At 42.1% G+C, this 24,152-nt stretch overlaps 1 protein-coding gene across 5 annotated transcripts in view; it reads left to right on the top strand.

The window, feature by feature from the left end:
• hipk3a (homeodomain interacting protein kinase 3a) overlaps positions 1–24,152 on the top strand; it is a 240,478-nt gene that overhangs the window by 155,836 nt on the left and 60,490 nt on the right. For all 5 annotated transcript variants that reach the window (XM_078549403.1, XM_078549405.1, XM_078549402.1 and 2 more), the window contains one exon: positions 19,176–19,299. In XM_078549403.1, coding sequence (XP_078405529.1) covers positions 19,176–19,299 — 124 coding nt within the window. The remainder of the gene's footprint in view (positions 1–19,175; positions 19,300–24,152) is intronic.

Here is a 24,152-nt window from a genome sequence, read left to right as displayed (position 1 = left end):
TCTCCCAGTATTGCACTGGGAGTATCAGCAGGATTATTTGTTCAAGTCTCCAGAGTGGGGTTTTAACCCACAACCCACTGATTGACTAAAAATATTGCCCACTGAGCTCTAGGGTTGCCCTCAAAACTCCGTCTTCATTTAATGTATTGAAACCAGTCCTGTGCTGAACACCATAGTTAATACTGCTGTAGTACAAGGTAGCTGGCTGACAAGAGAGTTGAATAACATAGGACCAGGAGTAGGCCATTCAGTCCCTCGAGCTTGCTCCACTAATGACTAATAACATCCCTCTAGTTACTTCACTGTGGTTTGAAACTTTAGATGTATAACTGTTCGGTGTTTTGCACACACGGATAGTGATGATCCAGCTTGCTGTTTAGCTATTGAATTTGGAAATCGTTTCCTCAAAAAGCTGTTGAAGCTAGAGAAAGGGGTCAGTTGAAAATTTCAAAAATGAGATTGATAAATTTTTCTGAGCTATCGGCTACAAAATCACAGCGGGTCGATGAAGCTCGACACCATGGAGGACAAAGCAGCCCACTTGATCAGCACCCCATCCACCACCTTAAATGTTCACTCCCTCCACTACTGACGCACAGTGGCACCAGTATGTACCATCTACAAGATGCAAAGCAGCAGCTTGCCAAAGCTCCTTCATCAGTGCGTTCCAAACCTGCAATCCCTGTCATCTAGAAGAACAAAGGCAGCAGGTGCATGGGAACACCAAGGCCTGCAAGTTCGCCTTCAATTCACACAACACCAAAACTTGGAATTATATCGCCCACCACTCCTTCCTTGTCACTGGGCCAATGTTTTTTCATGCCCCCTTTTTGCTCTCCTAATTTCCTTTTTAAGTTCCTCCCTACACATTCCATATTCCTCTAAGGCTTCCGCTGTTTTGAGCCCTCGATATCTGACATAAGCCTCCCTTTTTCTCTTTATCCAATTCTGTATATCCCTCGACATCCAGGGTCCCTGGATTTGTTGGTCCCTTTACTGGAATATGTTGACCCTGTACTCTCTCTATTTCCTTCTTGAATGAGTCCCACTGCTCTGACGCAGACTTACCTAAAAGTAGCTGCTCCCAGCCCACTCTGGCCAAATCATATCTGATCTTATTAAAATCGTCCTTCCCCCAATTTAGAACTCTGATTTCTGGCCCATCCTTGTCCTTTTATCATAATAACCTTGAATCTAACGGAGTTATGAATACTATCTGCACAATGCTCCCTCATTGATACATCTACCACTTGCCTGGCTTCATTCCCTAAAATTAAGTCCAAGACCACCCCCTCTCTTGTAGGACCTTCTATGTACAGGCTTAAAAAGCTATTCTGGATGCATTTTAAGAATTCCGCTCCCTCTAAACCTATCACACAATGACTAAGGCAGTTAATGTGGGGGAAGTTGAAATCCCCAACTATTGCCACCCTATTATTTTTACACTTCTCTGAAATTTGCCTACATATCTGCTCTTCTATTTCTCATTGACTGTTTGGTAACCTATAGTACACTCCCAGCAATGCGATTGCTCCTTTTTTGTTTTTCAGTTCTACCCATATGGCTTCATTTGAGGAGCCTTCTAAGATGTCATCCCTCCTTACTGCTGTAATTAATTCTTTGATCAATATTGCGATACCCCCTCCTCTTTTACCTCCTTCCCTGCCTCGCCTGAAGACCCTATATCCTGGAATATTGAGCTGCCAACCCTGCCCCTCTCTCAACCATGTCTCTGTGACAGCAATGGTATCATACCTCCATGTGTTAATTTATGCCCTCAACTCATCTGCCTTATTTGTCAGATTCCTTGCATTAAAATAAATACCATCCAACCTTACCAAACTCCTTTGTGCCTTAACTAGCCTATAATTTCTACGTTCTACTTGCTCTCTCTTCTAATTTTGGCTGTGCATCTCCCACTACTGAACTGTCTCTCAGGATCCCATTCCCCTGCCAGGTTAGTTTAAACCCTCTCCAACAGCACTGGCAAACCTCCCCGCAAAGATGTTGGTCCCATTCTGGTTCAGGTGCAACCCGTCCGCCTTGTACAGGTCCCTCTGTCCCCAGAAACAGTCCCAATGTCCCAGAAATCTAAAGCCCTCCCTCCTGCACCATCTCTCCAGCTATGCATTCATCTGGACTAACCTCCAATTTCTGCACTCACTAGCGTGTGGTACCGAAAGTACTCCCGGGATTACTACCTTTGAGGTTCTGTTTTTCATTCCGTTTCCAACTCCCTAAATTCTGCTTGCAGAACCTCATCCCTCTTTCTACCTGTGTCGTTGGTACCAATATGTACCACAATCTCTGTCTGTTTACCCTCCCCTTTTAGCCGTTCAGTGACACCCTTGACCCTGGCACCAGGGAGGCAACATACCATCCTAGAGTCACGTCTACGGCCGCAGAAACACCTGTCTGTTCCCCTTACTATCGAGTCTCCTACCACTATTGCTTTTCCCCTCTTTTTCTGCCCCCCCACCCTGTGCTGCTGAGCTACTCACAGTGCCATGAGCATAGCTGCACTCCCCAGAGGAACCGTCACTCTCACCATTTTCCAACACAGAAAAATGGTTCTCAAGCGAGATGCACCCTGGGGATTTCCTGAATACCTGCCTGACACCTTTCTTCTGACTGATGGTCACCCATTCCCTCTTTGTCTATACTTCTGTAAGTTGTGGGGTGACCACGTCTAAAAATGTGCTATCCACGAAACTCTCAGCCTCGCGGATGCACCTCAGTGCCTCCATCTGCCGCTCAAGCTCCAAAACCCGGAGCTCAAGTAGCTGCAGCTGGTGGCACTTCCTGCACATGTGGTTGGTTAGAGCGCAAGGAGCATCTAGGACTTCCCGCATGTTGCAGGCGGTACATAACACGCGACTGAGCTGCCCTGCCATGCCTCTAGTTGAAAAGAAAAAAACCCTTACTGTAAGTTAAATGCAGTAAAAAAAGGTTAAATTATTTATGCACCTTGAATAAAAGCTAGAACCCTTACCATTCCTTAGCTTAATCTATTTTAAACAGGAGAAAAAAAACTGGAGAAAAACACTTACCCACTACTCACCAATCAGCTCTCACCTTTGTGCTGCCATCACTTTTTGAAGCTTCCCCGTACTCGCGCTGGTTCTGATCTCTCCACCGCTCTCTCGTGCTGTCTTGTGATGTCACTCCTGTTATTTTCAACAAGAAGTCACTGCAGGACACTCTTCCCAGACTGCTTCACTGTGGTGCTGACTGCAGGACACTCTTCCCAGACTGCTTCACAGCGATGCTGACTGCAGGACACTCTTCCCCAGTTGGGGCTTATACCGCACAAGAAACAGCTCATACTTTACAATTCTTTCTTACAGAAGAATAAGGTTTCCTCACCATCACTAGAACATTGCAAGTTGCAGGCTCATTATGCTGACCTTAGCTCATCCTATGAACAAACAAACATTTGATCCTACATCAACCTACACCCTGCATCAGTTCTGATGAAGAATCATACAGACTCGAAACGTTAACTGTATTCTTCTCCGCAGATGCTGTCAGACCTGCTAAGTTTTTCCAGCTATTTTTGTTTTTGTTTCAGATTTCCAGCATCTGCAGTATTTTGCTTTTATCTTAATTTGATCCTACATGTTGATCATCCACACTATGCCTTTAGCAGTGATTGGCTGTAAATAAAGCCACTGACAAACAGACATATTTACCAAATACAGCCTTCCTTGAAAAGTTATGTTAAACATAGTATTGAACATTGGTTTGACCGCAACTTTGAGTAATGTATATAGTTCTGATCATAACATTGTAATATATGGAGAAGATGTGAAAAAGATTTGCAAGGATGATACCAGATCTACTTGTCAAAAAAGATTAAGCTGGTTGGGCTCTTTTCTGTAGAAAAATGAAGGTTGAGGGGGTGACCAAATAAGAGATCTTTTAAAATAATGAGGGGCTTCTGCAGGGTCAACATAGAGATATTTCCACTTGGGGGGAGAGTGCAAAACTAGGGCACATAAATATAAGATAGTCACTAATACATCCATTGGGAAATTCAGGAGGAATTTCTTTACCCAGAGAGTGGTTAGAATGTGGAAATTCACTATCGTATGGAGTGGTTGATGCAAATAGCATAGGTGTATTTAAGTGGAAGCTAGGTGAATACATGATGGAGACAGAAGTAGAAAGATATGCAAAACAAAAATAAAAATACCTGGAAAAACTCAGCATGTCTGGCAGCATCTGCGGAGAGGAACACAGTCAACGTTTCAAGTCCATATGACTCTTCAACAGAACTATAGTAAAAATAGAAGAGAGGTGAAATATAAGCTGGTTTTCCACCCATGGTGGTTGACAAGGCCCTCAACCATGTCCGGCCCATCTCCCGCGCATCCGCCCTCACACCTTCCTCTCCCAGAAACATGAAAGGGTCCCCCTTGTCCTCACTTATCACCCCACCAGCCTCCGCATTCAAAGGATCATCCTCCGCCATTTCTGCCAACTCCAGCATGATGCCACCACCAAACACATCTTCCCTTCACCCCCCCCCCCCCAACCGGCGACATTCCTCTGGAACACCCTGGTCCACTCCTCCATCACCCCATACACCTCAACCCCCTCCCACGGCACCTTCCCATGCAACCGCAGAAGGTGCAACACCTGCCCCTTTACTTCCCCTCTCCTCACCGTCCAAGGGCCCAAACACTCCTTTCAAGTGAAGCAGCATTTCATTTGCACTCCCCTCAATTTAATCTACACCATTCGTTGCTCCCAATGCGGTTTCCTCTACATTGGAGAGACCAAACGCAGACCGGATGACCGCTTTGCAGAACACCTTCGGTCTGTCCGCAAGCATGACCCAGACCTCCCTGTTGCTTGCCATTTCAACACTCCACCCTGCTCTCTTGCCCACATGTCTGTCCTTGGCCTGCTGCATTGCTCCAGTGAAGCTCAACACAAACTGGAGGAACAGCACCTCATCTTCCGACTAGGCACTTTACAGCCTTCCGGACTGAATATTGAGTTCAACAATTTTAGATCATGAACTCTCTCCTCCATCCCCACCCCCTTTCCGATCCCCCCCCCCCTTTTTTTCCAATAATTTATATAGATTTTTCTTTTCCCACCTATTTCCATTATTTTTAAATGTATTTCCATCCATTGTTTTATCTCTACCTTTTAGCCTTTTTCGATTCCTTCACCCCACCCCACCCCCACTAAGGCTATCTGTACCTTGCTTGTCCTGCTTTCTACCCTTAATTAGCACATTCCTTAGATAATATCACCACCTGCAACACCTCTTTGACTTTTTGTTTATGACATCTTTTGGCAATCTCCACCTATCACTGGCCCTCTATCCAGCTCTACTTGTCCCACCCCCCCAACTAAACCAGCTTATATTTCACCTCTCTTCTATTTTTACTTAGTCTTACACTTAGTCTTACTTACTCTTCTATTTTTACTTTACTTGAAGAGTCATAAGGACTCGAAACGTTGACTGTGTTCCTCTCCGCAGATGCTGCTAGACTTGCTGAGTTTTTCCAGGTATTTTTATTTTGGATTTCCAGCATCTGCAGTTTTTTGCTTTTATCTAGAAAGCTATGCAAATGGAGTGAGATGAGAAGTAGGGTGAAGTGAGGCTCGTGTGGAACAATAACGCCATCATGGGCCAGTGGGGTGAATGACCTGTTTCTGTGCTGTAAATCTGATGCAAAAGAAGCGTTGAAAATCTTGTAACGCAGAAAGAAGAGAGTTTGACCAGTTAAGTCACTGTAAGCCAGGGGCCTAATTATGAAAGGATGGAATTGTGTTGGCTGTCCCCCAAAATGCCTGTGCTCTTAAAAGGGCATGAGGCCAAGAATTAATTTGGATGTACCACAACAACTTGAATTTGTATAGCACCTTTAATTCAGTAAAATGTCCCAAGGCTCTTCACAGGAGCGTTATCAGGCAAAATTGGATACCGTGTCACGCAAAGAGATATTAGGACAGGCGATGAAAAGCTTGGTAAAGAAGGTAGGTTTCAAAGAGTGTCTTAAATAGAAGGGAGCGCGAATTCCAGACCTTTTGGGCCTTGGCACCAATGGTAAGTGCTAAATTCCTGGCAATTCTCCTTCAATCCACAACAGTTGGACATATAGTATTTAAAGTCTGCTGTATGTTCAGCAGTGGTGTAGAATACATGTTATTGAGTGCATTTTGTAAGCATCCCACTTTAATGGTGTAAATAGCTTTTGTTGTGCTTTGTTTGAAAGAGGTGAACATTGATTTGGTAGTGCAATATATCTTCTACAGTCGGTGTACAATGGGAACTCTTAATTCATTTGGTATTACCAGTGGCAAGGATGACTGTTTTGCTGGGTCTTCCTAACAATAAATCTGGTGTACTTGCTTTGATGTTATCGCTGACTCGGCGGGGACTAGCAATACAAAAATACTGAAGTGCATGTGTAATTGTACGTATGCTGTTTATTTGTGTTTCTCAGCATTGTATGTGCCGTGCACACACGTGTTGTGTGTGTATGCTGTGCGTATCTGCACATATTGTGTGTGTTGATATGAAACAGTTCAGAAATGTCTGCATCCCTTGGAACATGCTAATACCCGTCCCATTGGCATTTCCTAATACATCCTGTGCGTTGTGCTCCCGTTTTGCACTTTCCCTTCTCTTTGACTGAGCAAGTGACCTTTCTTTACTAACCGTCTCCACACCAAAATGCCATCTATTTATGGCAACCTTTCAAAACTTTGCGAATCACTGAGTAAGAAAAGAAGTTGTGATGGCCTGGTTTAATTCAGGGTTTTTTTTTAAATGCATTTTAAAAAGTAAAGTTTATCATTCTTCCTCCTTGATTCTATTCACTTGATGCACCTGTAGTTTGTGGTAATGCGTGATCTTTGCAGAGTGGATGGTTCTCGGGACTTACGATAGTGTTACATTGTGCTGTTATGCTGGGTCACCGTGTCAGTGCCTGATTGGTTTGCATAGGTTGCCAAGGTTTTGAAAGTGGTGTGGGGATGGGGTGGGACCTGTATGGGCCATACTGCTGGCCAAATTCAACCAGATTTCAGACAAAGCGCAGGAAGCGTGACAAATGTTTACTTGTTTTTGTCAGAGACAAATACACAGCTGGGGATTGACTTTATTGAGGGTATTTCGAAAAGTATTGATTCATTGCCTAAGCACTGTGACTCTCATATTTACCCCTTGCCTTTCCATGATGACCAGTGCTGGAAAGAGATGGAAACACAACTGAAGATCAAAGCACCAACTTACATTGTGTTACATTGTGCTGTTGTGCTGGGTCACTGTGTCAGTGCCTGGTTGGTTTGATGACATGCACTTGTCATTTGATAATTGTGATATTAAAAATGACAATGTTTAAAAAATTAATCGGGGAGTTAGGACACGATTCTATGCAGATGAAAGGAGAGCAAGGGGCTAACAATCTTTAACTTGTATGTATGCACGCATGTGTGATATGTGTGTAATGTACACAATGGGTGCTCACTTGCATGCAGTATGCAGGGTGTGTATTCATATGTGTGCATGTGATCTTATTAAAAATGGCAATATGGTAGAGCCAAGACGGTAGAGCCAAGACTTTTTAATAACTTCTCTCTTCCTTTCTGTAGGAGAGGAGGGCGATAAAGGACCCGTTTGTTGTCAGGTTTCTGCCCCTGACTGCTAGCCTGTGTACACCCTTTACAGTTTTTAAAAACTGCATAGTTGGCAGAGGAATTGGAGAAATGATTTTAGATCATTTTTGGGTCTGGTGCAACGTCTTAGGCATTGTGTGCTCCACACACATTCATGAGAGATTTCTGGTTCAAGCATATTTTAAAAAACACTCACATACACATGCATATGTACACATATGGATACACGCCCTGCACACTGCATGCATGTGTGCACCCATTGTGTACATTACACACATATCACTTGTGTGCACACATACAAGCTACAGATTGTTAACCCCTTGCTCTCCTTTCACCTGTATATAGTGTCCGAACTCCCCTGATTATTTTTTTTTAAATACTGTCCTCAGAGAATGAATAGAACAGATGGAGAATTTATTCGTGTTTAAGGCTTATGTGTGATGCCCATATTGGTTCTGAGGTATCCTCCATTAAATCAATTCCAGTCAGGAGAGCCAGCCACACTGTAGCATGAATTTTAAAATTCATGGCATGGTTTTAAAATTAGGGGTCACCCTTTTAGGACAGAGATGAGGAGAATTTTTTCTCTCAGAGGGTTGTGTGGCTTTGGAACATTCTGCCTCAGAAGGCGGTGGAGGCGGGGTCATTGAATATTTTTAAAGCAGAGGTAGATAGATTCTTGTTAGGCAAAAGAATCAAAGGTTATTGTGGGGTAGATGGGAATGTGGAAATCGAAACAAGACGATCAGCCACGATCTTATTGCATGGCGGAGCAGGCTGTAGAGGCCGAATGGTCTACTCCTATTCCTATTTCTCATGTTCTTATGAATGCAACATAACAGTGTCATTTCCTCCATCTTCATGTTTACTGACATGCAACACAAATCAGAAAATCTTATAGCACACTGGCCTTTTCAGCTTATCATGCTGATGCCACCATTCAATTTAATCATGACTGATCTCAATCTTACCCCCATCTACCTGCCTTGATTCCGTGACCCTTAATGTCCTTGCCTAATAAAAATTTATCAATCTCAGTTTTGAAATTTTCAATTGGCAATCGCCCTCTCCCATCCCGAAAACCAGCCTTGACAAGCTTTTTGGGAGAGAGAATTTTTTAACAGAAAACTCCAAAAATGGTGGAATTATTTCCGTAAATCAGGCTATATGTAGGAGGGTTGATCGGCAAGTTTGTGGATGACACGAAAATTGGTGGGGTGGTAACTAGTGAGGAAGATAGCCTTAGATTACAGGAGGATATAGACGGGCTGGTCAGATGGGCTGATCAGTGGCAAATGGAATTTAATCCAGATAAGTGTGAGGTGATGCACTTGGGCAGGACAAACAAGGCACGGGAATACATGATGAATAGTAGGACCCTGGGAAGTAGCGAAGATCAGAAGGACCTTGGTATGCATGTCCACCAGTCCCTTGCGGGACAGGTAGATAAGGTGGTTAAGAAGGCATATGGGTTACTCGCCTTTATTAGCCGAGGCATCGAATATAAGAGCAGGGAGGTTATGCTGGAACTGTATAAAATGCTGGTTAGGCCACAGCTAGACTATTGCTTACAGTTCTGGAATCCACATTATAGGAAGGATGTGATTGCACTAGAGAGAATGCAGAGGAGATTTACCAGGATGTTGCCTGGGCTGGAGAGTTTTAGTTATGAGGAGAGATTGGATAGGCTGGGGTTATTTTACCTGGAGCAGAGGAGATTGAGGGTGGACATGATTGAGGTGTATAAAATTATGAGGGGAATAGATAGGGTAGACAGGAAGGAACTTTTCCCCTTGGTGGAGGGATCAATAACCAGGGGGGCATAGATTTAAGGTGAGGGGATGTGAGGAAGAATTTTTTCACCCAGGGGGTTGTGGGAATCTGGAACTCACTGCCTGAAAAGGTACTAGAGGCAGAAACCCTCGTATCATTTAAGAAATATTTGAATGTGCACTTGCAATGCCATGGCATACAAGGCTATGGGCCTAGTGGTGGAAAATGGGATTAGAATAGTTAGGTACTTGTTTGACCGGCGCAGACTCGATGGACCGAAGGACCTTTTTCCGTGCTGTAGACCTCTATGACTCTATGAGAGTCAGATTTTCAAAGAGCCACGGTGTCTGGACCCTCTGCAGGTGCATTTTGAAAACCGCTGTCCCGGAAGTAATTGCAGGATCAGTTTCGAATTTTCAAAGTGCTGGTAGGGGTTAGGGAATGGGATACCCACATGCCACCAATTAATGGCTCCTTAAACTCCTTAAAGAGCTTGTTAAGGGATCTGCACAGTCTGGAAAACAATTTTGAAATCTAATTTTGGTGATCCCGAACAGTCTGGTGCACGTTAGCACATAGCTGTCAAGATCGCCATGGAGCTAAAGAAAGTTTGTTTCCATTTGTGTTGAAATGAAATTTGAGGCATCAGCTAGCATCGGACTGAGTGCTGTACCTTGACTTGGGGGCCACAGCCACTTTATGCCCTTTCCTAAGCTGCCTGCTCTCCTTAGTGAGGCAGCAGCAGCCCCCAAAATGGCTGCCGCCTACCTTTGCTGCTGGCACCAGACAGATATCTCCCGCCTCCTCAGGGTGCTCACTGCCTCTAATTGTGCGCCAAACTTGCCTCCTGTCCAATTAGGGCATTAGCATTTGAACATCGTGTTGCTAGAACGACACAGTTCACGCATGGGGTCTGGTCCAAAATTCATTCAGGTGTCAGGTTCTCAACTCTGCTTTGAAAATACAACCCATAGATTCTTAAAGCACAGGAGGATGCCATTCAACCCATCATGCCTGTGCCAGCTCCAAATAGTCAAACTCCCCTTTCTCTTTCAATATAGCCCTGCAAATTTTTCTTTTCAAGTGTTTATCCAATTTCCTTTTGAAAGTTATTGTCGAATCTGAGGCATGAAGGTAGGGTTTAGACCAACCAAGTGGTGACCGGGTTGTTGAACCAAATGATCTTTTCTGATCTTAAAATTTCCCCTACTTCTACCTAGCAAAATAATAATTTACATTAGCAACCAGAGATAGAGCATGGAATGGCCATTAGCATAGAAGAGCTAATTGTGGATATTTGAGGTTTTTCGAATGAAGGCATATTCTAATATATTGTAATTATCAGGATAGACCAAATATGCTGGAGCTCTTTCCTTCAAAAAAGAAAAGGCTGAGGGGTAAATGTTACTTGCTACTTATCAGCCCAAGCCTGAATGTTGTCCAGGTGTTGCTGCAGATGGACAGACTATTTCAGTATCTGAGGATTTGCAAATGGTCCCGAACACTGCGCAATCAGCAGTGATCATCGCCATTTTTGACCTTATGGTGGAGGGAAGGTCATTGTTGAAGCAACTGAAGATGGTTGGGCCTGGGACACTACCCTGAGGAACTCCTGCAGCATTGTCCTGGAGCTGAGATGATTGGTCTCCAACAACTACAACCATCTTCTTTGGTGCTAAAAGAGAGTTTTCCCCTGATTCCCATTAAGTCCGGTTTTGCTGGCGCTCCTTGATGCCACACTCGGTCAAATGCTGTCTTGATGTCAAGGGCAGTCACTCTCATCTCACCAACTGAGAAGTGACTTGAGGGAGATCTTTAAAATTATGAAGGGATTCAATAGGATAGACACAGAGAAAATGTTTCCACTTTTGGGCCAGTCCAAAACGAGAAGCCATGAATATAAGGTGGTTACTGATAATTCCAATAAGGAATTCAGCAAAAATGTCTTTGTTCCAAGTGGCGAGAATGTGTAATTCATTACCGTTACCACGTGTAGTAGTTGAGGTGAATAACATAGATGTATATTGAAGGGAAAATAGATAAGAACATGAGAGAAACAAATAGAAGGATAGGCTGATAAGATTAGATGAAGTAATTTAGAAGGAGGCTTATTGGAGCATGAACAACAACATGGACCTTTTGGGCCAAATTTTTAAAAATTCGTTTATGGGATGGCTAGGCCAGCATTTATTACCCATCCCTAAATGCCCTTGTTCAGAGGGCATTTAAGAGTCAGCCACATTGCTATGGGTCTGGAATCACATGTAGGCCAGACCAGGTAAGGACGGCAGATTACCTTCCCTAAAGGACTTTAGTAAACCAGATGGGTTTTTCTGACAATCGGCAACCATTTTGTGGTCATCATTAGATTTTTAATCCAAATTTCACCACCTCCTGTGGTGGGATTTGAACCCAGTCCCCAGAGCATTACCCTGGGTCTCTAGAATGCTCGTCCAGTAACATTACCACCACACCACCGCCTCTCCCTACTATGTTTCTATGTTGTAAAACCTTCAGTCCTCTTCAGCCGTGTTTCCAGCCTTTAGGGTATTCCTGGACTGGTTATATGTAGTCATCTTTCTGACAGGTTCAGTGGTAATCCTCTTCTTTCATTAACACCTGCACATATTGGTTTTGTAACGCTATACCTTCTTTGTAATTCTCCAAAGTCTTTTGGTAACTTGAAACCTCCTCAATACTCTTTCCCCTGTTAGGTGAACAATGTTGGGCCTTAAATATGCCACAGCACCACAGTTAACATTGCTCCGGGCTATCTGACTAATGGTGATTGTGAAATCTATTTGGCTAAATCATTTAAATTGAAATATACAGTTCAACCTCAAACTTTGCCTTAGAATTGAAACTACTAACTTAGCTTTCTCTGTTTAAAACTCCTCACACTCAAGCTTTCAGTGCACCAGTTTTAGTTGAGTGACATAATCCTGATCATCTGCTATTCCACCAACATTCCCACAAACTGAGAGCCCTTTAGCAACAATAATTTTGGTCATATGAATGAGAAAGAAAAGAAAGGTATTTATAAAGCGCATTTCACTACTTCAGAATGTCCTTAAACGTTTGACTGTGAAGCACCTTTTTCAAGTGTAGTAACAGTTGTAATGAAGAAAATCTGGCAGCTAATTTGTGCACTGCAAGGTCCCACAAACAGAATTGCAATTATGACCAAATAATCTGTCTATTTAGTACTGTTAGTTGAGAGATAAATATTGGCCAGGACACTGGGCAGAACTCTACCGCTCTTCTTCAAATATTGGCTAGGAATCTTTTACATTCACCTTCAAGAGCAGAGAGTGCATCGGTTTAATGTCTCATCTGAAAGATAGTATCTTCAACAATATAGGACTCCCTCAGTGCTGCACTAGAAGTGCCAGCTTAGCTTTTGTGTTCAAGTCCTAGAGTGGGAATGAAACCCACAACTTTTGACTTGGAGGCGAATGAGCTAAGGAGAAGATATTCCTTTTTGTCTTGGTGCAAACGCAGCACTCTTTCAGTTCTGGTCACCAAGGCACAAATGAGACATTCAGGTATTGGCGACTGTTTCACAAGCTGATTCCCAGTGTAGAACACCTGAATTATGAGGAAATGCTTGAGAAACTTGGAAAACTGCAGCCGTGAATGAAAAATACTGAGAGGCAAAACAAAAACAGAATTACCTGGAAAAACTCAGCAGGTCTGGCAGCATCGGTGGAGAAGAAATCAGTTAACGTTTCGAGCCTTCACGGCCCTTCGGCAGAACTGAAGCATAGTTAGGAGAGGGGTGAAATATAAGCTGGTTTAAGATGGCGGGGGGGGGGTGGAGAGAGACGTTGAGGGTGTGGTGATTGTGGAGATAAGCAGTGATAGGAGCAGATAATCAAAAGATGTCACAGACAAAAGGATCAAAGAGGTGTTGAAGGTGGTGATATTTGTCTAAGAAAAGTGCTAATTAAGAATGGAAGACAGGATACTCAAAGTACAGCTCTAGTGGGGGTGGGGCGGAAAAGACTAACAAGGTTTTAGTTTTAGATTTAAAAGTAATGGAAATAGGTGGGGAAAGAAGAATCTATATAAATTATTGAAAAAAAAAGGGGGGGTGGGGGGAGAAACGGGGTGGGGATGGGGGGAGGGGGAGTTTAAGATCTAAAGTTGTTGAATTCAATATTCAGCCCGGAAGGCTGTAAAGTGCCTAGGCACTTTACAGCCTTTCGGGCTGAATATTGAATTCAACAACTTTACAACTTTTTCCAGGTAATTCTGTTTTTGTTTTGGATTTCCAGCATCCGCAGTAGCTTTTAGCTTTTTGTTTTAATACTGAGAGGCATATAAGTGAGTAAACAGTATGGGAAAAATTAGTCAGGAATATTACTCCCAAACAAAACTGCACGAGTAGGAAGCGGGGACACAGATTGGAACCTTGGACAGATATCAAAAGGGTATTCTTCATCTTTCATGATCAATATTTTGAATTGATTACCAGGCAGAGGCAAGACCCATGGAATCAATGAAGAAGGATTGGTGCTGCAATGGGAGAGGAGGAAGTATCGGATTTTCCTGGATGAACAAACTAACAACTTTCCTCATCCATATTTTATCTTGTAAAAATAATCTTGCATAAGGTGTAAATAGTAATTGAAAGAATTGACTCTATATCTGACCTACTACAGAATGTTGAGATTCACATGTGCTTTTCTATGCGATTGAGTGGACTGGTCATAGCAAAGGACTTCCTCAAAGGGAGGGAGGGAAATGAAGGGAAAGTTCGTGTGAGCTGGTGGAACTCACTGGTATGTTTTCTTACATTTGCTAGTAGCAGCCAGTGGGGAGATCACTTGATGACACTATTGAGATCATGTGGTGGGGAAGCTGGAGGTGGAGTTTATTGCCATTGAAATGTTTGAGTACCTGACCTCTGTGTGCTGCCTGTAACTAAACAGTCCTGTTAAAGTTGGACCTGTGACTGTGGGAAAAAGCCAGTGAAAGTTTCAAACTTCCTGTTTCTCTCTGATTCCCAGTGCCGTCGTCTATCAGTTCATTCCATTGCTGGCTTGGTATTATGGATTGTTGAGTGATTGATCTACCTAAGTGATTGTACTCTCTTGTTGATCTGGGCTGCTTGCTTGGGACTCAGGTGGAGGGAGGGAACTGGCGCAAAACAGAAATATGTCTGCATTGTGACAGCTTGTAAGGGAAACTCCTCCGTATGTGGGAGCTAGACATTCCATTACTGCATCACTCATGGTTGAATTTCACATTCAGTTTGAGGGAGAGAGGAGGGGATCTAAGATGAGTGTTTTAAACTTAAATAAGGGCAGCTGCGAGGGCATAAAGACAGAATTGGCTAAAGGGAACAGGGGAATTAGGTTAAGGGATAGGTCAGTAGAGATGCAGTGGCAGACATTTAAGGAGATATTTCAGAATACTCCGAAAAGATACATTTCAGTGAGAAAGAAAGACTCTAGGGGAAGGACACACCATCTGTGGCTAGCTGAAGAAGTTAAAGGTAGTACCAATTGAAAGAAAATGCATATAATTGCACATTAAGTGGCAGGTCAGAAGATTGGACAGGATACAAAGAACAACAAAGAATGACTAAAAGATTAATAAAGAGGGAGAAATTAGAGTACAAGGGAAAGCTCGCTAGAAATATAAAAACAGATAGGAGTTCCTACAGATATCTAAAAAAGAAAAGAGTAAGTAAAGTGAGCGTTGGTCTTCCAGAGTAAGAATTGGGAATTAATAACGGAAAAACAAGGAAATGATGGATGAATTGAACAGATGTTTTGTGTCTGTCTTTACTGTAGAGGATACAATTAACACCCAAGAAATAATTGTGAATCAGGAGGTGAAAGGGAGGGAGGAGCTTAAAACAATTGCAGTCACCAGGCAAAGGGTACTGAGAAAATTATTAGAACTGAAAGCTGACAAGTCCCCAGCTCCAAATGGACTTCATTCTAGGATTTTAAAAGAAGTGGCTGCTGAGATATTAGACGTATTCGTTTTAATTTTCCAAAGTTCCCTAGACTCTGGAAAGGTCCCATCGCAATGGAAAATCGCAAATGTGACTCCTCTATTCAAGAAAGGAAGCAGGAAACTACAGGTCCATTTAGCTTGACATCTGTCGTAGGGAAATTGCTGGAATCTATTATTAAGGAGGTTATAGCGGGGCACTTAGAAAATCTCAGTGCAATCAGGCAGAGTCAACATGGTTTTGTGCAAGGGAAATCATGTTTGACTAATTTATTGGAGCTCTTTGAGGAAGCAACGAGCAACGTGGATAAAGGGGACCCTGCGAATGTGCTGCACTTAGATTTTCAGAAGACATTTGACAAGGTGCCACATCAAAGGTTACTACACAAAATAAGAGCTCATGGTGTAAGGGGTAACATATTAGCATGGATAGAGAATTGTTTAGCTAACAGACAGAGAGTAGGCATAAATGGATCATTTTTGGGTTGGCAAGTGATGAGTGGAGTGCCACAGGTATCAGTGCTGGGGCCTCAACTATTTTCAATTTATATCAATGACTTGATGAAGAGACTGAATGTATGGTTGCTAAATTTGATGATGACGCAAAGATAGGTAGGAAAGTAAGTTGTTAAGAGTACATCAGGAGTCGGCAAAAGGACATAGATAGGTTAAGTGATGGGCAAAAATTTGGCAGATGGAGTATAACGTGGGAAAATGTGACCTTGTCCATTTGGCAAGAATAGAAAAGCAGCATATCGTTTAAAAGGAGAGAGATTGCAGAACTCTTGAGATACAGAGGGGGCTTGAGTGTCCTGGTACATGAATCAAGAAAAGTTAGTATGTAGGTGCAGCAAATGATTAGGAAGGCAAATGGAATGTTATTGTGTATTGCAAGGGGAATGGAATATAAGAGTAGGGATGTTTTTCTACAGTTGCACAGGGTGTTGGTAAGACCACATCTAGAGTACTGTGTACAGTTTTGGTCTCCTTAAGAAAGGATGTAAATGTGTAAGAAGCAGTTCAGGGAAGGTTCACTTGACTGATACCTGGGATGGGAGGGGCCTTATCTTATGAGGAAAGGTTGGACAGGCTGGAATTTAGAAGGTTGAAAAGTGACATATTGAAACATGTAAGATCCTGAGGGGACTTGATGTGGTGGATGCCAAAAGGACGTTTCCCTTTGTGAGAGAGACTAGAACTAGGGGACACAATTTTAAAATAAGGAGCCTCCTATTTAAGACGGCGATGAGAAGAATTTTTTTTCCTCTCGGAGGGTGCAGAATCTTTGGAACTCTCTTCCCCAGAGAGCGGTGGAGGCAAGGTCATTGAATGTTTTTAAGGCGGAGGTCGATAGATTCTTGACTAACAAGGGAGTCAAAGGTTATTGTGGGTAGGCGGAGGCCACAATCAGATCAGCCATGATCTTATTGAATGGCAGAGCAAGCTCAAGGGGTTGAAAGGCCTAGTCCTGCTCCTAATTCATATGTCCTTATCTGCCATCATTATTTACCTTGATTTTGGCTCCTCTCAGCTTTTAGATTAAAGTATATTTTTTAGACCCCAGCACTTGCCACAAACTGAAAACCAAGGGTAGCCTGATGTTTGGTCGTAAACATAATAATACGCTCACTGGATGGACACTGGAGAATTGTCCAGGACTTTAGTGTATTGGTTAAGCTAAAATAAGGATAAGAGACCATGTTTTATGAGAAATGAGCTGTCCAATGGTGGGTGGGGGTGAGTGGAGAGAGGATACTGATTATGTTGTAGAGTTAAAAGGATGGGATCCGGTGTGATGTCTCGTTGGTATGCTGTATGGAGAGGCTGAGGGTATTGAATTTGGTGGGATTGCTTGTGGTGTGTTCGGCAAGGTCAACAGAATCAAGGTGGGTTAACAAAAATTATATAAAAGTTTCAATCCTTCTAACACAAGGCCTAAATTAATAGCAACATTTGATTCATTTGGTTCTCTTGTTTACAATGCAACATGTTTCTGATTCTTTGTTTATGGCCTGGAGGATGCGGGCCTGTTTAGGAGCATTGTCCTGGGCTCCATCTGCAGCAGGAGAGGGCCTCCCTGCCTCATATTTTAAATATCTGACTGATTTCCCTCATCATTTCTGTGGAGCATTAATAATGACAAAAACAACTTGTATTTACATAGCACCTTTCACACATAAGTTCTGTGAAGCACATTGGAACACTTTATCAGACAAAATTTAGCAATGTGCCACATAAGAAGACATTAGGACAGATGGTTGACAATGATAATTTAGTCAAAGGGGAAGATTTTAAGGAGTGTCTTAAAGGTGGGGAGGCTTAAGGAGAAAATTCTGGAGCTTAAGGGCCAGGCAGCTGAAGGCACGACCACTAATGCTGAGATGATTGAAACATCAGCATTAAAGCAAAAAATGTATAATATGTCCCCATGAAATGACACATTTGCAGTGGAAGTCAAACACGAAGAGGCGGATTACAAGTTCATGAATGCAAATCTCGTCCACACACTTGAGTTCCGTGGTCAGGCAGCCAACAAAAGGCAAGGCTAGTTTCAGCTCAGGTAGCGAGTGAGTGGCTGGCTGGAAGCTGACAACCATTCCAGCTCTACAGTGTAAGCATTTGCTTTGAGGATGCCCACCTGTCATTTACAATAATTCAGTTACCAAACCTGGGACAGACTGATCCCACTGACACAAAAGAGGCCACCCTGCCAGAGAGAAATGCAAAATGGATCTCTATGCGTTTGCCTGAGTAGCCTCTTTTGCATCTGCACAATGCAGCCCCACTTACATCATGTTTGAATGCTCAGTCTAGCAAATTCACCAGCTCAACCTGGGTTGGTGTATTTTACAGGCAAATCCAGGGGAAGAGTGCAATTAACTTAGAAAACCATTAGAAAAAATTCAGTTGATGTCAAACCTCATCCAGACCATTGCAATATTTCCTTTTGTTTATTCCCTGTGCCTTATGAGATTAGAATACCGTAAGACAACCACAATAAAACCTTGCATTTTCTAGTACCTGTCACTTGGATTTTTGATCGACAAGGGAGTCGAGGGTTATGGAGGGAAGACTTGAGACCACGATCAAATCAGCCATTATCTTATTGAAAGGTGGAGCAGGCTCGAGGGGCCGAATGGCCTACTCTTGCACCTAATTTTTGTGTTCATATGAGGAGGATTTTAAACAAGGAAAGTGAGTTGGAGAGGGGTTTATGGTGAGAATTGTCAAATGTGGGGCCTTGGAGATAGAAGCCATGGCCATCCATGGTTGGGCAAAGGGAGGTGACTGACAAAAATGTGTTGGGGGCAGGAATGAATGAGTTATATCAATAATTATTCCTTCCTTCTGAGTGCTATTCTGTAAGGCTAGATCAACAAATGGCCTTCTGCCAGGCCTTTGCAGCCAGACTTCTAAGCACCTGCCAGCTACCATTTCTAGGCATCACCTGGCATCAACTTACCCCCACCCTCATCAACTCAACTGTGACTGTAAACTTGAAATGCAAGGAGAATTGCAAACAGGAACCTGCATCCTGCCCTGTGGGAAGCAGTAACTGTACAGCCACTCTATGTTTAACCAACGTGTCTAAAACAATTCATCAAAAGTAATTGTCAGCATAAATGGGCAGTGCAAGATGGCCAATCTCCTTCTATCTCACAGGAGCTGTTCTCTTGATTCCTGTGCACTCTAACCATGCATAAATGTTCTGAGCTGTGATTTAGCATGACATTTCTATGCTCTCCTGACAAGTCCCTTATAATACAACGCTATGTTTTCCTGTTTTCTCCCAGAGCGCCAGAGATTATTTTGGGTTTGCCGTTTTGTGAAGCCATAGACATGTGGTCATTGGGGTGTGTGATTGCCGAGCTATTTCTTGGATGGCCTTTGTACCCAGGAGCACTGGAATACGACCAGGTAAGGAGCTATTTTTAACTGTCACACACAGTTGCCTCATAAGGGAAACCAACAGCTCACCAAGGCTAGCTGGGTGTTGGATGATCATGTTTTACGTGTTTCACGGTTAAAGGAGTAAGCAATGTTTTTCTATTCTAAAGTTTATCCTCAAATGGGGAGAATGTTGTTACTTTTTTAATCTGTTTTAAAATGTCACCTTTCTAAAAGGAAAGAGAAATATGTCTTGATTGAGGGTTAGTTAAGGCCAAGCTTAATTCAGAAGTAAAGTTGATCCAGAGCTGACAGTGCTGTTTTTATTTATTAAGATCAAAGCAGTAGGTGTTCAGGATGAGCTGCACTAGTGAATAAGAAACTTGCTGTAAGAAAGAAAGAACTTGCATTTACATAGCACCTTTCACAATCTCAGGATGGCCCAGAGGACTTTACAGCTAGTCAAGTGGCAGCTGTGACTAAACACTTTTGCCCCTGAGCGAGAAGGTTGTGTGAATGTTGGCCCATCCTAGGACTTGAACACTGTCAGGAAGATACAATAATGTTATTGGAATTTATTGGAAAATAGTGGTGTGTGTGCACGTGTGTGTATTCTAACAAGTGTGACTGGCCTTCAGCACCTACCCCTCAAGCTGCTGCCGACAACGAACTGACGTTGCATTGGTTTGTTCATGTTTCTTTGCCTGGGTCTTTTAAAATTTGTATGTCTTACTGCTGCCTTAACAGAGGTGTAACTGGGAGTCAGATTAATTAGGGGATTCAGAAGTTATTATACTAGTAATTTGTAGACATATGTATGTGCTTAAAATCATTTCTCTTATTAATAAATTTTTCATCTAGTTTTGTAAAAACCTATAAGTCTCAGTGGTCTTATTACTACTCAATTCCAAGCCCACATCTCGAAACATACAAATTGCAAAAATAGTGGTAGTTGTCTCAAGTTCCCCTCTGCACTTTGAACAACTCAGCATTTACCACCACATGCCATAATATAGTTGGGGACTCTTTGCAGGATATATTTGAAATTTCTTGATTGGGGTGGAGATGGTGAATCTTAAGGTTACGAGTACGAGAAGCACTTTGAATTCAGGAGTTGATGTGAGGTTTTTTTGAAGCGGTGAGACTGCAATGTGACTTTGGCAGTTGTTCAGACTTGGGAGTTGAAGTTATAACTTTGGCTGGTTTACAAAAGGTAACTAAAGTTAAGTTATTGGAATTGGCGGATAAATTACAATTGGGGTTACCTGCAGGGGCAAAGAAAGCAAACATAATTGAAAGTATAGCACAGCCTAACACTAGTGAGTCACAGCTTGAGGTAGTGAGACTTCAGTTAGAAATGAAGAGGCTTGAATTTGAACAAACAAAGTAATTGAGAAAACTTGAATTGGAGGCAAACGAAAAGGAAAAAGAATTGGAAATGAAAAAACTGGAACAAGAGACCGCCGAAAAAGAAAGGGAAAAAGAGAGATTATTTCAAAAAGAAATGGAATTGCGAAAACTTGATCTCCAGAGGGAAAAGTTAGCAATGGAAGAGAGAATGAAGGAAAGGGAAAGAGAGTATCAGCTTAAAAAACTGGATTTTAAAAAGGAGACATCAGATGCTGAGGAAAGTTCTGATGATGAAAAACCTTTAACCTAAAACCCAGTGGAGAGATGTTTAAATTTGTACGAGCTCTTCCAGTGCTTGAGAAAAGAGATGTGGAAGCATTCTTTATTTCATTTGAGAAGATAGCGAAACAAATGAAATGACCACAGGAAAACTGGACATTATTGTTACAATCCAGGTTGGTGGGTAGACCACACGAGGTTTATGCTTCATTGTCAGAAGAAATGTCGGTGAACTATGATGTGGTAAAAAAAAAGACTATTTTGAGTGCATATGAGTTGGTTCTTGGGGCATACAGGCAGAAATTTAGGAATATGAGGCAACAGCCTGGGCAAACTTATATTGAGTTTGAAAGAGTAAAACGAAGTAATTTTGACCGGTGGGATATGGGCATCAAAGAAAGCAACAGCATATGCAGCTCTTAGAGAGGCAACTCTTTTGGAAGAATTTAAAGACTTAATTCCTTTGGTAGTGAGAACCAATGTGGAGGAACAGAGGGTTCAAACGGTAAGACAAGCAGCAGGGATAGCTGATGATTATAAGTTAGTTCATAGAGCTAAACATTTTTTTCATCACCCTTTTAAATCAGAAAAGGATAGAAAGTGGGAAGGTGAAAGGAAGGTGGGTAGTCAGGGAAGAGGAGTAGGTGGAAATTCGTAGGAAGTTTTTCCTCAGAATAAAAAAGGAAGATGCTGAGGGTAGAAGTGACATTCAAAAATTGAGGTGTTTTCATTGTAATGAAGTTGGACATACAAAACCTGTGTGCTGGAAATTGTAGGGAAAATCCGTTGGAATTATAGGGGCGCAGAAAAGTTCTAGAAATAAAAGTACTGTGGGTCCTGAAGTTCAGCCACAGGAAAAACCAGTGGTTTGTGTACAGGTAAAACAGGGAGAATCAATGATAGGTCAAGAAGTGGGAATGTGTTCACAATTTACCCAAGAGAATTCGGAGGAGTAGGTTGCAGAAATGTTCAAAGATTTTGTGTGTGAAGGTATAGTCTTTCCATGTGTACAGAGTGGAGAAGGTAAAGATAGTTAAAATTTTAAGAAGCACAGGGGCTAGTCAATCCTTAATGTTGTGGGATAGTGACATTTGTTGTCCAGAGGGAGTATTGCAGGAACCGGTGATAATAAGTGGGGTTCATGGAGATGCTAAGTTTATCCCATTGTGGAAGGTAAATTTAAAGAGTAAGTGGAAAACAGGTGAGGTGATTGTTGGAGTAGTGGGAATAATGCCCCTTGCAGGGGTTCAATTTATTCTGGGTAATGATATAGCTGGATCACAGATGTGGGTGTTGCCTGTGGTAGTTGAGGAGCCTGTAAAAGTGTTTTCAACAGAATGTTGCAGAGAGAGCATCCTGGATTGTTTCCAGATTGTATGATAATGAGATCACAGGCTCATAGGTTGAAACAAGAAGAACAGGAAGTTCAAAGGCAGGGAGAAGGTGTGGAAATCCAATTAGCTAACACCGTGTTTGATAAGGTTGTTCAGCAAGAAAGACTGGAAGACAATTCAGCTGAAGTGTTTAACTCAAGGAGGTTAGTGCAGTTACAGAAAAAGGATTTGCAGATAAAACATTTTTATCAGACAGCTTACTCAGAAACAAAGGCAAAATGTATTCCAGAATGTTATTACCTTAAGAGTAATGTTTTAATGAGAAAATAGAGGCCTTATCATGCCTCAGCAAATGAAAGCTGGAGGGAGGTGCATCAGATTGTACTACTAGTTTGATATAGAAATGAGATTCTGGGAATTGCTCATTAAAGTCCAATGGGGGGACATTTAAGAATTAGAAAGACACTGGTGAAGATATAAAAACATTTTTTTTGGCCTGGATTGCATAGTTCTGTAGAACATGTCACACATGTCAGGTGATAGGGAATCTACAAGCAGTGATTAAGCCACCGCCTTTAATTCCAATTCCAGCATTTGAAGAACCTTTTACTAGGGTCATGATAGATTGTGTAGGGCCCTTCCCTAAGACTAAAAGTGGAAATCAGTACTTACTGACAATAATGGATGTGTCTACCAGGTTTCCTGAAGCAATACCTTTGAGCAATATTACAACAAAGAAAATTGGGGAAGATTTAACTAAATTTTTTACAAGATATGGCTTACCTAAAGAAATACAATCAGATCAGGGTTCAAATTTCATTTCACAGCTGTTTAAGGAAGTAATGAACAGTTTAGGAATAAAACAGTTGAAGCCAACAGCTTACCATCCTGAGTCACAAGGGGCTTTGGAAAGATGGCATCAAACTCTAAAAACTATGATGAAAGCATATAGTCAGGATTGGGATAGGGCAATTTGATTCTTATTATGTGCTATCAGGGATGCTTCTAATGCATCGACTAGTTTTAGTCCTTTTGAACTAGTTTATGGTCATGAGGTGGGAGGACCACTGAAATTGATTTATGAGAAATTAGTGGGTCAAAATTCAGAACTACTCTCTTGGATTATGTATCAAACGTCAGAGAGAGATTGGACAAAGCATGTGAGTTTGGCTAGGGAACATTTAAAGATATCACAGCAAGTGATGAAAATGAAAGCAGACAGCAAAGCTACAGCTCGTTGTTTTGTTGCTGGGGAGAATGTATTAGTTCTGTTATCAGAACTGGGTGACTCATTAAAGGCAAGGTTTATTGGGCCTTATAGGGTTGTAAAGAAGCTGAGTGAAGTAGATTATTTAGAAAATACTCCAGATAGAAGAAAGAAGCAGAGGGTGTGTCATGTAAATGTGCTTAAAAAGTACTTTGACAGGGAAGAGGACCAAAAGGAGGTGTTAGTGGTGGTAGATAATGAGAAAGAAGTAAAAATGCAGGATTCTGAAACTTATTTACCTTTAATCAAATTGAATAATGAGGGGGTACTTGAAAATTTAAATGTAATATTGAGTTTCCTTCCTGACAAGTGTCAAAGTGATTTGAGTAAGTTATTGCGGTCACACAAATCTATTTGTGGAAATAAGTTTGGGAGGACAAATGATGTGACATGATGTGTCTGCTACAAATTTCATCTTCGCCAAGGCAACATCCTTATAGATTAAATCTGGCAAAGTTATCAGAAGTACAGAAAGAAATCGAATTCATGCTTCAAAATGATATTATTGAGTCTAGTTGAAGTAACTGGAGTTTGCCTATAGTGCTGGTACTGAAACCAGATGGAACACAAGGACTGTGTGTGGACTAGCGAAAGGTGAATGCAGTGACAAAAGCGGATTCATATCCTATACCATGGTTGGAAGACTGTATTGA

The sequence above is a fragment of the Cetorhinus maximus genome, chromosome 9 (assembly GCF_964194155.1).
Source record: "Cetorhinus maximus chromosome 9, sCetMax3.hap1.1, whole genome shotgun sequence".
In the NCBI taxonomy this organism is placed as follows: domain Eukaryota; kingdom Metazoa; phylum Chordata; class Chondrichthyes; order Lamniformes; family Cetorhinidae; genus Cetorhinus; species Cetorhinus maximus.
The sequence above is the reverse complement of the archived record's forward strand: the minus strand, read 5'-3'. Positions and strand labels throughout refer to the sequence as shown.